General features: G+C 35.8%; 1 protein-coding gene across 3 annotated transcripts in view; it reads left to right on the forward strand.

The window, feature by feature from the left end:
• The window catches only part of LOC106615128 (endoplasmic reticulum aminopeptidase 2), a 63,206-nt gene that overhangs the window by 43,825 nt on the left and 6,771 nt on the right, over positions 1-12,610 (forward strand). For 2 of the 3 annotated variants that reach the window (XM_070105530.1, XM_014231192.3), the window contains 11 exons: positions 8,373-8,561; positions 8,632-8,714; positions 8,863-9,071; positions 9,153-9,333; positions 9,393-10,250; positions 10,314-10,472; positions 10,546-10,852; positions 10,923-11,065; positions 11,133-11,395; positions 12,034-12,163; positions 12,234-12,605. In XM_070105530.1, the coding sequence (XP_069961631.1) occupies positions 8,373-8,561; positions 8,632-8,714; positions 8,863-9,071; positions 9,153-9,333; positions 9,393-10,250; positions 10,314-10,472; positions 10,546-10,852; positions 10,923-11,065; positions 11,133-11,395; positions 12,034-12,163; positions 12,234-12,605 (2,894 nt within the window). The remainder of the gene's footprint in view (positions 1-8,372; positions 8,562-8,631; positions 8,715-8,862; positions 9,072-9,152; positions 9,334-9,392; positions 10,251-10,313; positions 10,473-10,545; positions 10,853-10,922; positions 11,066-11,132; positions 11,396-12,033; positions 12,164-12,233; positions 12,606-12,610) is intronic. The other variant, XM_070105531.1, reaches the window with a different exon arrangement.

Genomic DNA, 12,610 nt, shown 5'->3' on the forward strand with positions numbered 1-12,610 from the left:
TTTAAATTATAGAATTTATAAAACCTGCTTGATATAACATTGAACGGAAACTAGCAAAGTATATTAATTCTCTGCAAGTGAGACACAAAGTAACCGCTACGAAACCGCTGAATAGCCTTGACTAATGCATTATCAATTAACGGTTATCTTCACGCGCATCCAAGCGTAGTTTCATATACACCTTACTTACACATTTATATATATATGTATATTATGAGCATGTATGTGTGCTTATTTAAAGCTTCATTTGAACATACTGTAAAAAAGTTCTTTGTGTCGCTCAAATGCGCCGTGTTGCCGTGAGGTTAACCTTGTTAAACCACCAATGCCGCCCACAAGAGAGCTATCGAGCTACCGTATGGAAATTAATAACACAGTATACTATATATGTATTTGTGAGTGTTTGTAAAAGCTGGTTGGGACACCAACTCAATTAAACCCGCTACGCAGCGTGAGGGACAAAAAGGCAGAAGAAGAAAGTAATTATTGCAACATCGAAAAGAGTAAAATACTAGTGGAAAAAAGCAATACGCCACTATAGATGAAAAGAAAACGTTAAAAACAATAAAACACGCTTAATTTATGCAAAGCGTAAACATCAGGTTATCATTGCATATTTAATGGCGTTTAATGCGGGGAAGTAAATTGAATTGACAAGCGAGCCACAAGTGTGTTTGACTGTAGCAGTGTTTATTGAAGGGTGTGTTTGCATAAGATACATGAAAAATGCGGTGTTATTAAGTCCATGACATTATATGGACCTGGGGCAAAATCAATTATTTATATTTTGCAACTTGTAAAAGGCGGTGGATGCAAAGCAAGGAGTGCATACTAAAATGAAAAACAGCACTCCAAGGATTTTCAGCCATATTTATGTAATATATATGCTGCCTGCGAACTAACCACCATGACTTCACAACGCTGGCTTGCGTCGAAAAAAGGAACCTTAGTAACTTTCATGAAGAGTATTAAACACTTATTTTGTGATGTGATTACATCTTCAACTTGCTGAATGGAGACATTAGTGAACAATTTATATAGATAAAAAACAGAATTCGAATTTCTTACTCTAAATCTGGGAATAAACTTAAGTTTCAGCTATCATTAGTCCTACTATCCGAAAGATACATCGAGGCAAAAGAAAAACAACAAACACGGTGGCGAGAATTTGATACAGACCGCTTTTCTTCTTCAACTTACATAAAATATCATGTGATCAAATTTTACCCGGACTAGTCTCAAACCGAATCTATAAAATATTTTTTCCAAGTCTTTTCCTTTAAAAAACGACGTCGAGTAGAGGTCGTCAGATGTAATTGAGGACCTTACATTCATCAAACGCATCATTACTGGTGTCGAGGTCTGAAGGTCATTCGAGGCCGCTATATAAAGCGTTTGCAAAATTGGATCAAGCGTTGGCACGCTTATATTGGCTCAAAATGATCAAATTTATTATATTTAATAAAAATTTGTGATAAAATACGCAAAAAATTATTTTTGAGTCCGTCAAATTTGATGTATTATTGAAATAGTCCTATAGTATAGTTTGTGCTGACTCGTATATTTTATTTATGGGCCATTTGCTCCTTAAAAATATACTCTAATTAAATATTAATAGGATATTCCAAATCTCACTTAGAACACTGTAAGCTTTTGCGCCCTTTAAATTTTTACATAAAACATTCTATATAAAATATACAAACTAAAATATATGTCTTTTGAAAATGTTCTCGAATCTAATCATCGAAAGTGTGAGTATTTATAAAAGTTTGATATGGTAATTCCACTACAGTTCATATAGCTGCAGCTATTGTGGTTATTTTCCAAATATGACATAAAAGTTCCAAAACGGTAGTGACCCCTCTTTAGCGCTGTAAATTGATCACCTCAGAATTTCCCATAACATTCTCTGGCCGTTTTGTTAGTAAACTTGTTGCCAACGAGATGCCAACTTCATTATACCCCTCTCGTAGAAGGTTGCGTCCTTATTTGCACAAAACTCAGAGAGCCAATTTTCATGGACAGGAAAAGATAGTAATCACTTGGTGCCAGGTCCGGACTATAAGGTGGGTGCATTAGGACCTCCCATCCGAGCTTCCAGAGCTTCTGGTGCGTCACCAAAGACGTGTGTGGCCTGGCGTTGTCCTGATGGAACACAATTCGGCCTCTGTTGATCAAAGATGGCCTATTCTGGATGAGTGCTGCCTTCAAGCGGTCCAGTTGTTGGTAGTAGAGGGCCGAATTGAGCGTTTGGCCATAGGGGAGCAGCTCGCAGTAGGTGATTCCTTGCCCATCCCACCAAACACGCAGCAAAACCTTCCTGGCCGTCAATCAGGTCTTGGCCACCATCTGGGCCGCTTCCCCGAGCTTTGACCACGACCGTTTGCGCTCGATGTTGTCATAAGTGACCCATTTTTCATCGCCAGTCACAATCCGCTTCAGAAACGGGTCGATTTTGTTGCGATTCTGCAGCGATTTGCAGATGGAAATTCGGTCCATCATGTTTTTTGCGTTAGTTGGTGTGACACCCAAACATCGAGCTCCTTTTTGAATCCAAGGTTATGCAAATGGTTCCAAACGGTTTCTGGCTTATCTTCAGTTCCTCAGCAATTAAATAAGTGCTTACGTGACGGTCTGTTTCCACTATTTCTATGATTTTATCGCAATTTTCGACGACAGGCCTCCCGACGCGTGGTGCATCTTTGACATCGAAATTACCGGAACGGAACCTAGCAAATCACTTTTGTGCTACACGTTCGTTTACAGTATCGGGCCCATAAACTAATTTAATGTTTTCGGCCGCTTTGGCTGCTTTTTCGCTTTGATCGAAGAAAAATTGTAAAATATAGCGAATTCTCTCTTTGTTGGTGTCCATCTTTGACGAGAGCTCACAACGAACTGAGTAAATCAATCGAAAAATTGTCAAAGATAAACTTTTAGCGCGAATAAACACGTTTTCAGCGCCGTATAGTATGACATGATGCGACACGTAACACTAGTACTATGGACAATAACGCCATCTCTTAGATAAAAACCGAACGAACTTTTTACTTGATATTAGTAATTAGTATTGGAAGATTATAAAACCGAAAGAGACTACTACTCACTTTTATCTAGTCAATGTATTTTTACGAAATTGGGACCATATAAAGTATATATGTACGTATACAGGTTTGTTGAAAAGTGAGTCGTGCTCACCAAGAAATATCACCACTAGCTCCAAATTTTTTTTTGTCAAGTTAATAAATCTGTCGTGAGAACACATGCCAAGTTACAAGTCATTCTGTCAATTAATTATTTGTTTACAATCCATTTGAAGTTGACGTGCAAGATTTTTTTTTTATATGGAAAAAATTGAATATCACGCAGTGATAAGATTCTGTGTTTTAAAAGGATTAAAAGCAAAGGGAATTTATGAACAATTGTTAGAAGTGTATAAGGAGACCTCAGCTGCAAAACGCACCGTAGAATTTTGGGCTGGTGAATTTAAACGTGGTCGTGCTAGGCTTGAAGACGATTCACGCGAAGCACGACCAAAAACCGCAACCACGCCAGAAATTATTGAGCAAATTCATAATATTATTAGTGAAGATAAAAGTTTGACTAAGCGTGAAATGCCAATAGTATCTCAGACGAACGACTAATTCATATTTTACATTGAGAATTACATATGAAAAAGCTGTTTGGAAAGCTAGTGCCGCGCACATTAAAAATTCAACAAAAACTGGATCGAAAACCAATTTCTCAGCATAATTTCTATATTTTCTTGCGTCGTTTTATAACTATGAGACTTGGATCTACCATCAAGATCCTAAATTGAAACAAGAACGTTTTCAGTAGACTGAAGCTTGTTGTTCAGCTCCAAAGCAGGTGAAGTTACAACGATCAGCAAAGAAGGTTATGGCATCAGTTTTTTGGAATGCAAAAGGAGTTTTGTAGATTGATTATATGCAGAAAGGTAAAACTATCAACTCTGAATATTATTGCTGCTTTTGAATAGAGAACTTTTTAACTAGTAAGATATCTATAGGAAATTTGGCATGGATTATTGTCCATGGCAGCGTTTTATGCTAAAAGAAATGCAACTGCTCTTCATTGAAGTCGAAGATAACATTTTTTCTTGTTCATGTAAAGTTTCAACTATCTTTATTGATTTAAAAATACAAGAGTTTTCTGTTTTTTTTTATAGACTTTTTTGTGAGAATTTAGAAGAAAGAGAATTTCGCCTACATATTCTAACATACCATGCACACATTTTCGCAATTATTCATAAAAATTCAAAGCGTCTTCATAAAATTTTAAATTGAAATAATTTAATTGTTAAAACACCTAACTCTAACTCGACCTTTCATACACTGAAAAAAAATTGTGTGAATGCGTACGCTAAATGAAACTGTACTTACATATAATAACATAACTGTGTACTTATATACGTAGGTTAAAAATATATATATTAAAGATATAAATAAATATATATGTATTAATTACCTTTTGCAAACATTTTTCGCTAATCAAATGCAATATATTCTATATATATTTTCTGTTTATATTTACTTGATATTTTTTTTGAACAAAACTTAAATCTAAAAAAAACACAACAACAATAAATAAATAACGATTTCACTTTATGCTTGTTTGATTGGTAAAAATGTGAGTAAAATTCTTAAAGAAATATTATCTATTGCGCAATACCTTCACATTTCTTAGACCTTACTTTTCACGCATTTTCTAAATAAAATCGTACTTTTTTTTAAATTAATTATGGCATGTTGGTGTCGAAGCAATATAAAATAAATAAAACATTTAAAAATGTTAGCAATTTCGAGTGAGTCACTGAAATCTAGTAACATCTTTCATAAGAATCTTTTCGGATAAAAATAGGTATCACTCTACATTCATTAGTAAAATGTGAAGAAATTTAATACACGATGGATAAATAGTGTGTATGTATGTTATAGATGTGTGTACCAGCATATTGGTGTATTCAATAATATTTATTATTTGTTTTAAATTTTTTTTTTATTCATACGAAATAAAAATGTAAATACATGTATTAATAGACATTTGATAAAACAACACTGCAGGTTTTGCTTTGAGTATGCTTAAATTCATTATTAGATAAATTAATAAATTTCAATAGATTTTTGGAAATAACATGCTTTATAAAAAATATTTTTATTGCCGATTAAATAAAACTTTTATAAAAAGAATTCTATTTAAAGCTTGAGAGTATAATAATAATAAGTTTAATTATGTTGTTTAGCAAAAATTTCTGGAGATATGCACATTTTAATTCATATATAACTTTTCTTTAACATTTTTGTTTTTGCCTGCCCTATTGTTACATAAATAGTCATAAAACTAGTTGCTCTTGGTGACAAATACTTTTTAAAATTAATATTAATATATTTTGAATAATCTAGAACAGTGTAAATGGTAGTATTATTTAGTATATTTCTCTTTCCTATAACTATTGTGTAGACAGGTGAATGCTGTGCAGATAATTTCATAATTTTCGGAAATAATGTTGTAAATTTATACAAATAATATTCAACAGTGAGGCAGCTAAGTACTAAATCAAATTTTTTACTCTCTGTGCGAGTTCCAGAAAGCAGCTCAAACATTAAATTAATATAGTTGTGTACACTTAAAACTAAATGAAAGTATACAATTTTTCAGGTGCAAACTAGTTTTAGTCGGTAGTACAAAATTAATTTAATATTGGCTATTACGGGATTGACGCAGTTTAAGCTTTGCTTATCGACCCTTTAGACATACTACTGTTAGAGTTTAGGGACCAACCCTCCCCTAATCAGAAGTTCTCAGGCGTACTAAAAAGTGCTCTTAAATATAAAAATTAGCTTCGTCCGTTTAGTTAATTATCCTTTTATGGACCTGGTATCTCTAAGAAACTCAAATTGTAACGAAGCTTGTACCAACAGATACCTTGACTCATTGCGAATCTGACGAAAATGCCTCTACCGGAAATGGCTTTAGGTATTGTATTCAGCAATCCCCTAAATCGGAGTAAAAACCACCACTTGCTAGCTTAAATGGTTTGTACTCAATAAAATCGATGCTTTTTACAAAGTTCACCTACTTTACAAAGTCAACCTAATGAGTTAGTTAAACACATCTGCTTAAAAATAAAATTAGCTCAGGTTTGCAGCCAAACCAATAAGGAGATTACAAGAGGAAGCAAAGCTCTCATCACTTGTTGTAAATATTTACGAACGGGTATGAGTTCAAGCCATCCAAATAGTCGGACACTCTAAGTGATTCATGAGATCCATACTGATTCGTCATACTGCAACGCTACGCATGGGGTTCTAAAATGAAGTTGTGAACCATTTAGTTTTAGTATATGGTGACTTTTTGCTCATGTTCTTTTCTTGCAATTAATGAAAATACAGATATATGGAGTGTAAATAATCATATCTTAATGAGTGGGGTGCGTTACGGCCGCATGGCAAATCTCAAGCTCTACTTCAAAAGATAGTCATCTATTAGCAAGGTAAAAGTTAGCGTCTATTCGAATTTTTTGAATGAAAGAAATTCTCCGCAGAATATACTCGTACATATGTACATAAGTATATATATTTGTTATCAAAAGTGCACCGATTATTACAGAGTTTGCAATAATATCGAATTACCATGTTTTGTGGTATAAAATTTTGTGATCCGCCAATACCTAAAGCATATTTCTAGCTTAAAAAGATCTAAATAATTAAACTTGCCATAATTGGTTAGCGATCCAATTTAAAAAGATTCTCCAAACTCTTGCTACAATCACGAAAGGTGTAAAGTAGGACCAACAGAAAAGGTTTGATCAGGTGGTTTTTTCTGTGTTTTGTTTGAAATTAATTTTGTACACTTCTAAAAACAAACATTGACTACAAGTATATATTTGTATTCCTCTTCACGATTAGTTTTATAACTGCTGTGCTTTACGAGAATTTGAAAACCATGGGTGAACCATATTTTGGGTTGAGATATTTTTATGACAAAACAAACCGTTTTGCTGAAAACCACAAAACATCGCAAAAAAATCATACTTTTGACTTTTGACCATGAATATAATTTTTTCCATATAGGAAACTTTGAAATTTTATTTATATTAATATTTTAAACGATCTTACCAATTTTCAGCTTGTTGTGAATTTATGAAACTTCACTCTAATTTTTTGGTCTAATTTGACCGGACTACCAAGTCTTTTGCCAATTTCTGTTCAACGGCAAATCCTTCTTTCTTTAATATTAAGGACCCATTAGATTAGGGTTCTTTCTTTTATAATATTTTCTAAGTGTCTAATAATGGGTAAAATCTTTTGTATAATAGAAAGTCATGTTAGTTTTGATCTTCGAGAGAACGCTTTACCTCAGTTATCTTTAGTTCAAAGAAAAACTTGTTTACTAGAATCACTTTTGTTTGAAGGCTCATATTCTTTTTAATAGTTCTGCTAGTTCAAAAATGGACGAAATTATCTACAACTTCACAACAAGTTGGAAGATATTTCATCTGCATTGAATTTCTACTAGATCTATTTTAGTATCAGGGACTTCTAAACAAAAAACCCACTTTATAGAAAACTATTAAATACTAATTTCTGTTCGAAGTTATATAACTATTAACAATTTTTTAACGGTTTTAAAGTAGCTAAGTGTTTACCTATGTTATTTGCTCTTTCGTTACGCTACTTGCTAAATATTAGTGTATTGAAAACAGTATAAGATGAAAATAGTTATTAATCAGGTTCACCTTTCATGTAAGGCATGCTTTGAAAATGTTTTATTAAATCCAAAGTTTATTTTTCTTTTTTAGTTAAAATAATATTTTTGGAGAATGGAAGGATTTCAGACCAATACTTGATTACATATATCTATTGTACATATGTAAAAATACCTTTAATGCATGACTATATGTAAATTACAAGTAGTTTATATTTTTGGATCTTACAAGCTTTCACTTACCATAGAAAACTTTATAAATGTTATTTATGTGTTCCATAGATATTTTTCGTACGTATGTATTAATATAACCGTAAACACTGGAATAATAGAGATATTACATTGTAATTATTTCTTTTATTATTTGGAAATATATATTACTACACCAAATAAATTCTATAGGTCTTAAACAATATATCTATATACTCGTATATATATATATACATATATACTTAGCAACTTTAGTTATCATAAAAAAACTTTTGACTAGTTGTATCGCGCGTATGTAATGTACCCTAAATCCCACATAACATGCAATTATTATAAACTTATAGATTATCATTAAACACTCTAGCAACTAAACAAGTATTTTCGCCCATGCCATAGCCCATTTTACATCCGTTCTTGCTTGCTTGCCATTCCAGATTGTTCGTGCGCTGGTAAATTGGCACCGGGTTTTGAAACGGATGAAGAGAACGATACACAGCCATTCAATCCGATTGCGACGAATGGAGAGCCTTATCCATGGCTGGAGATGGCACTGCCAACGAATGCGCGTCCATTGCGTTACATGGTCACAATACATCCCAATCTAACGACGCTGGACGTCAAAGGTAAGCAAGCGAAATAAATTCAATGAAATTAAAAGTTTTATGGAATTTAATTTTGGCATTTCTTCTACAGGTCAAGTGACAATCGATCTTTTCATGGAGAAGGAAACAAATTTCATAGTGTTGCATATACAGGACCTAAACGTCACCGATAGGGTAAGCTTCAACAACTTTTCTCTTTCTCTTAAATACTTTGTAGCTAAGTCTAAGTTGAGCTGTGACCAATAAGAGTTCTCATTTCAATGAAATTACACTTATTTCGCATTCAGTTTGTCTTTTCTAACATTTCTCCATTATTTCACAGGCGATTGTGACGACGGGCAACAAAGGTTACGCCATTAAAATTGTCAAAGTATTGGAATATCCACCGCGACAGCAACTGTACATCGAAGTAAAGGAGAAGCTAAAGAAGAAATCGAATTACACGCTTAACTTGCGCTGGTATTCAAAATTAAATCCAGAGCCGGAGGGTTTTTATGTGGATCAGTATGAAAGTTCAAACGGGCTGGAGCGGTAAGTGTGAAGAAATAAGAAAATACATATATATACTTGTATCTTAACAAATATGTTCTTACTCTCCGGAAACATGCACAGTTTGCTAGCAGCCACGGTATTTCGGCCGAATAGCGCACGTCGCGCATTCCCCTGCTTCGATGAGCCGCAAATACGCGCACCATTTCGCATATCCGTTTTTCGTGATCGCTTCCACATTGGGCTTTCCAATTCCATTGTGCATACGACGGAGGATGTCGGCTTCTATATGGGTACAGGTTTGGTGAGTAAACGCCAACTTCTTTCATCTACACCACGCTAATCGTAAGTTACATTCTGCAGCTACGTGACGATTTCATCGAGACGCCACCACTACCCGCCGATGCTATCGCTTGGGTGGTGAGCGACTTCCAGCGTGAATCATTGCAGCCTTCGCCAGCATATTTGCCTACAACACCGGCGCCACCCGGTAGCGCTGGCTCGAAGAAGTCCGCACAACTCAGCAATTATCCCCAGCTGAAGGAGAAGAAGCCGCCCGTGCGCAATATAACCGCGCTCACACATTCACTGAATATTAATCTGATGAAAAATACCACCACAACGACCGTTACGCCCACTGCCGAAATTAATGGCAAGAATCTCACATCCCTCAGCCAATCGACGGGTTCACTAATTAAACGTGCGCCGTCGTATACTTTCTATGCGCCACGTGATCTACTGCCACGCTCATCTTTTATACTACACACTGCACGTGACGTGTTGGAACATCTACAAACCTGGTTGGACATATTATATCCCTTGACAAAAGTCGATTTTGTTGCGTTGCCTTCATTGGATCGCAACATAATTTCTTCGCTGGGTTTGGTTACGCTGAAGACTGCCTTTCTCACCGATCCCGAGTCCATAACGACGGAGGAATATCAGAAGAGCGCCCTGCAAGTGGCCGAGGCTATGGTGAGACAGTTCTTTGGTGGTATTACATCAAGAAAAGTATTGAAAGATGTCTGGTTGTGGGAGGGACTCATAAAATATTTGGGTATACATTCACTTTCACCACAACAAATCAACTGGCCATTGAGAGAAATGTACCTGCTCAAAATAGCTACTACAGCTTTGGACATTGATGCCATACAAGGCTGGGATAGCATTATGAATGGTACAAAGCATGATGGTAATAATGAGGAGTTTTTCATCCAAAAGGTAATAAGAAATTTTGAGTTAGAAACAGTGGGGGTCTAATATAAACTATTTAAAATTCTATAGACCGCTGCCATTTTTTCAATGCTACACACCGCCATTGGCGAAGATCGCTTCCGCGGTTGCCTTGGCGCTTTTCTGAAAATAAATCGTTTTAAAACTGCCGAACCCACAGATCTTTGGACTATTTGTACAAAGAAAGCAAACGGTTCCAAGAACATTAAAGTAAGTCTTATATGGTTTTAACTATTGGTGTTTCAAATCTTATGTCAAAATGTATCTTTCCTTTAACCAACAGGACATGATGACTCTGTGGACTCATCAACCGGGCTTCCCGCTACTGACTGTTACCAAACTAGGCAACAGCGTATCCATATCACAGCGGCCCTTCAAGCCGGCTGACTTCCTTGCCATACACGATGAGACTTACGACGGCAATAACTACAATAAAACGGTGGTGAATGTCACAGAGACACCGAGCACTGTGGCACCAACGACTGCGGGTAAAAATAAACAACCGACAAAGATGAAATGGATATTCCCAATAACCTACATAACCGATACTAATAATGTTAGCGAAACTCTGTGGCTACAGAATATTGATGGTCAGTGTGAATAAGCAAAAAAATATATATCCGATGGTTCAATAGAACTACAAAACCCTTCAATTTACAGTGACTTTCAACGTGCCGGAAAACGTTAAATGGATCAAGGTTAATGCAATGCAATCTGGTTATTATCGCGTCTTGTACAATGATGACAACTGGGCGAATTTGATTGAGGAGCTCTCCAATAACCCCGAGAAGTTGTCGTGTGAGGTTAGTAACTTCAATAAATCTGGTGTATCCCAAAACTTTACACAATCTATCTTTTCATATATTAAAGGATCGCATCGGCTTGCTATCGGATTCGTTTACTCTATGTCATGCGAATCTCTTACCCTGTGAGATCACCATGAATATGATACAATATTTACCCAGTGAAACAAATTGGGGTCCAATGACAGTGGCATTGAGGCATTTGGAGAAGTGGCGTCGTATATTAAAGTATTCCGAATGTTTTCTGATGTTATCGGAATTTATTAAAATGAAATTGGCTACAGTTATTGAGAAAATCGGTTGGACCGATGATGGCGATGTGGCCAAGAGGTAAGTGAATAAGAAAATACTATGATAAAATATTATCAGATTTATTAAATCCTGAAGCGTTAAGAGACAGTTCAGTATGGATCCCGCAGAACTATTAGATTTTGTGCTATCGTGCCAGAGTACACGCATATACGATTTGGAGAACTCTCTATAGTGAGTCACCAAAGTATGGCTCTAGCATACGGATTCAAGAGTGTTCAGTTGGCAAGGTATCAGATCAGTAGTTACCCGAAACAAGATTTTACCTTATGCAATAGATACTTCCGACTTCGATTCAATTGTGATCAATTCAGAATACCTGATTATCGTGAGAATAGATCTTTAAAAAATCTCTTGACAGCAGTAATGGCAACAATTTCTTAGACTAAGTTGAACATAGTCATTGTTGCCTAACTTTGAAACATTTACAAAGACCCTTCAATGTTCTAAACCTTACATATGCTTCTTATCTCCCTTTCCCCTTAAGCAGAGCATTTATGCTTCCCGGAAAGATTATGAAAATGCTCATCCATGTTTAGTTTCATAAGGGTTTGAAACTTTGTTATGTATGTATAATATCCCTTGGATGAGTCATTTAAGTCAAGTAAAAGCTTAAATTTATTTCGTATCAAATAATATGTACTTTTCTGAATCCTCAGACTAATGCGACCGGTTGTACTGTTAAGCTCAGTGCTTTGGGAAGACATCGACAGCATAACAAAGGCCAAAAATATGTTAAACCAATTTCTGTATTACAACGGCACGGCGATACCGCCCAACCTTAGAGAGGTAAGTGATTTTTGTAAAATATTTTGTTATACATATATTGTCAGATAACTACGCTTTGATATACTCATAGGTGGTCTATACCGGATCCATACTGTCCGGTGAATACATTTACTGGCAACACTGTTGGGAACGTTTTATTGCGCTCCAACGCACATCTGAGAGTTTCGTCGAACGCATGCAATTACTGCGTGCGCTCGGCCGTACCAAAGACGCTTGGCTACAAAATCGACTGCTATCGCATGTCACCATGCTGCCAACCGTCGAAGTAGTGCAAGTATTACAAGCCATTGCTGGCACGCCGACAGGTGGCGCGATGGCGTGTCGTTTCCTACAAGCCAAATGGTTTGAATTGGAAACGCGACTTGGTCACGGTACGCTAAGCTTCGCCAAAGTGATATCGGCGATAACACAATATGGCGCGACGAAGTTCGACTACGATGAGGTGGG

Source organism: Bactrocera oleae, chromosome 2 (assembly GCF_042242935.1).
Source record: "Bactrocera oleae isolate idBacOlea1 chromosome 2, idBacOlea1, whole genome shotgun sequence".
Lineage (NCBI taxonomy): Eukaryota > Metazoa > Arthropoda > Insecta > Diptera > Tephritidae > Bactrocera > Bactrocera oleae.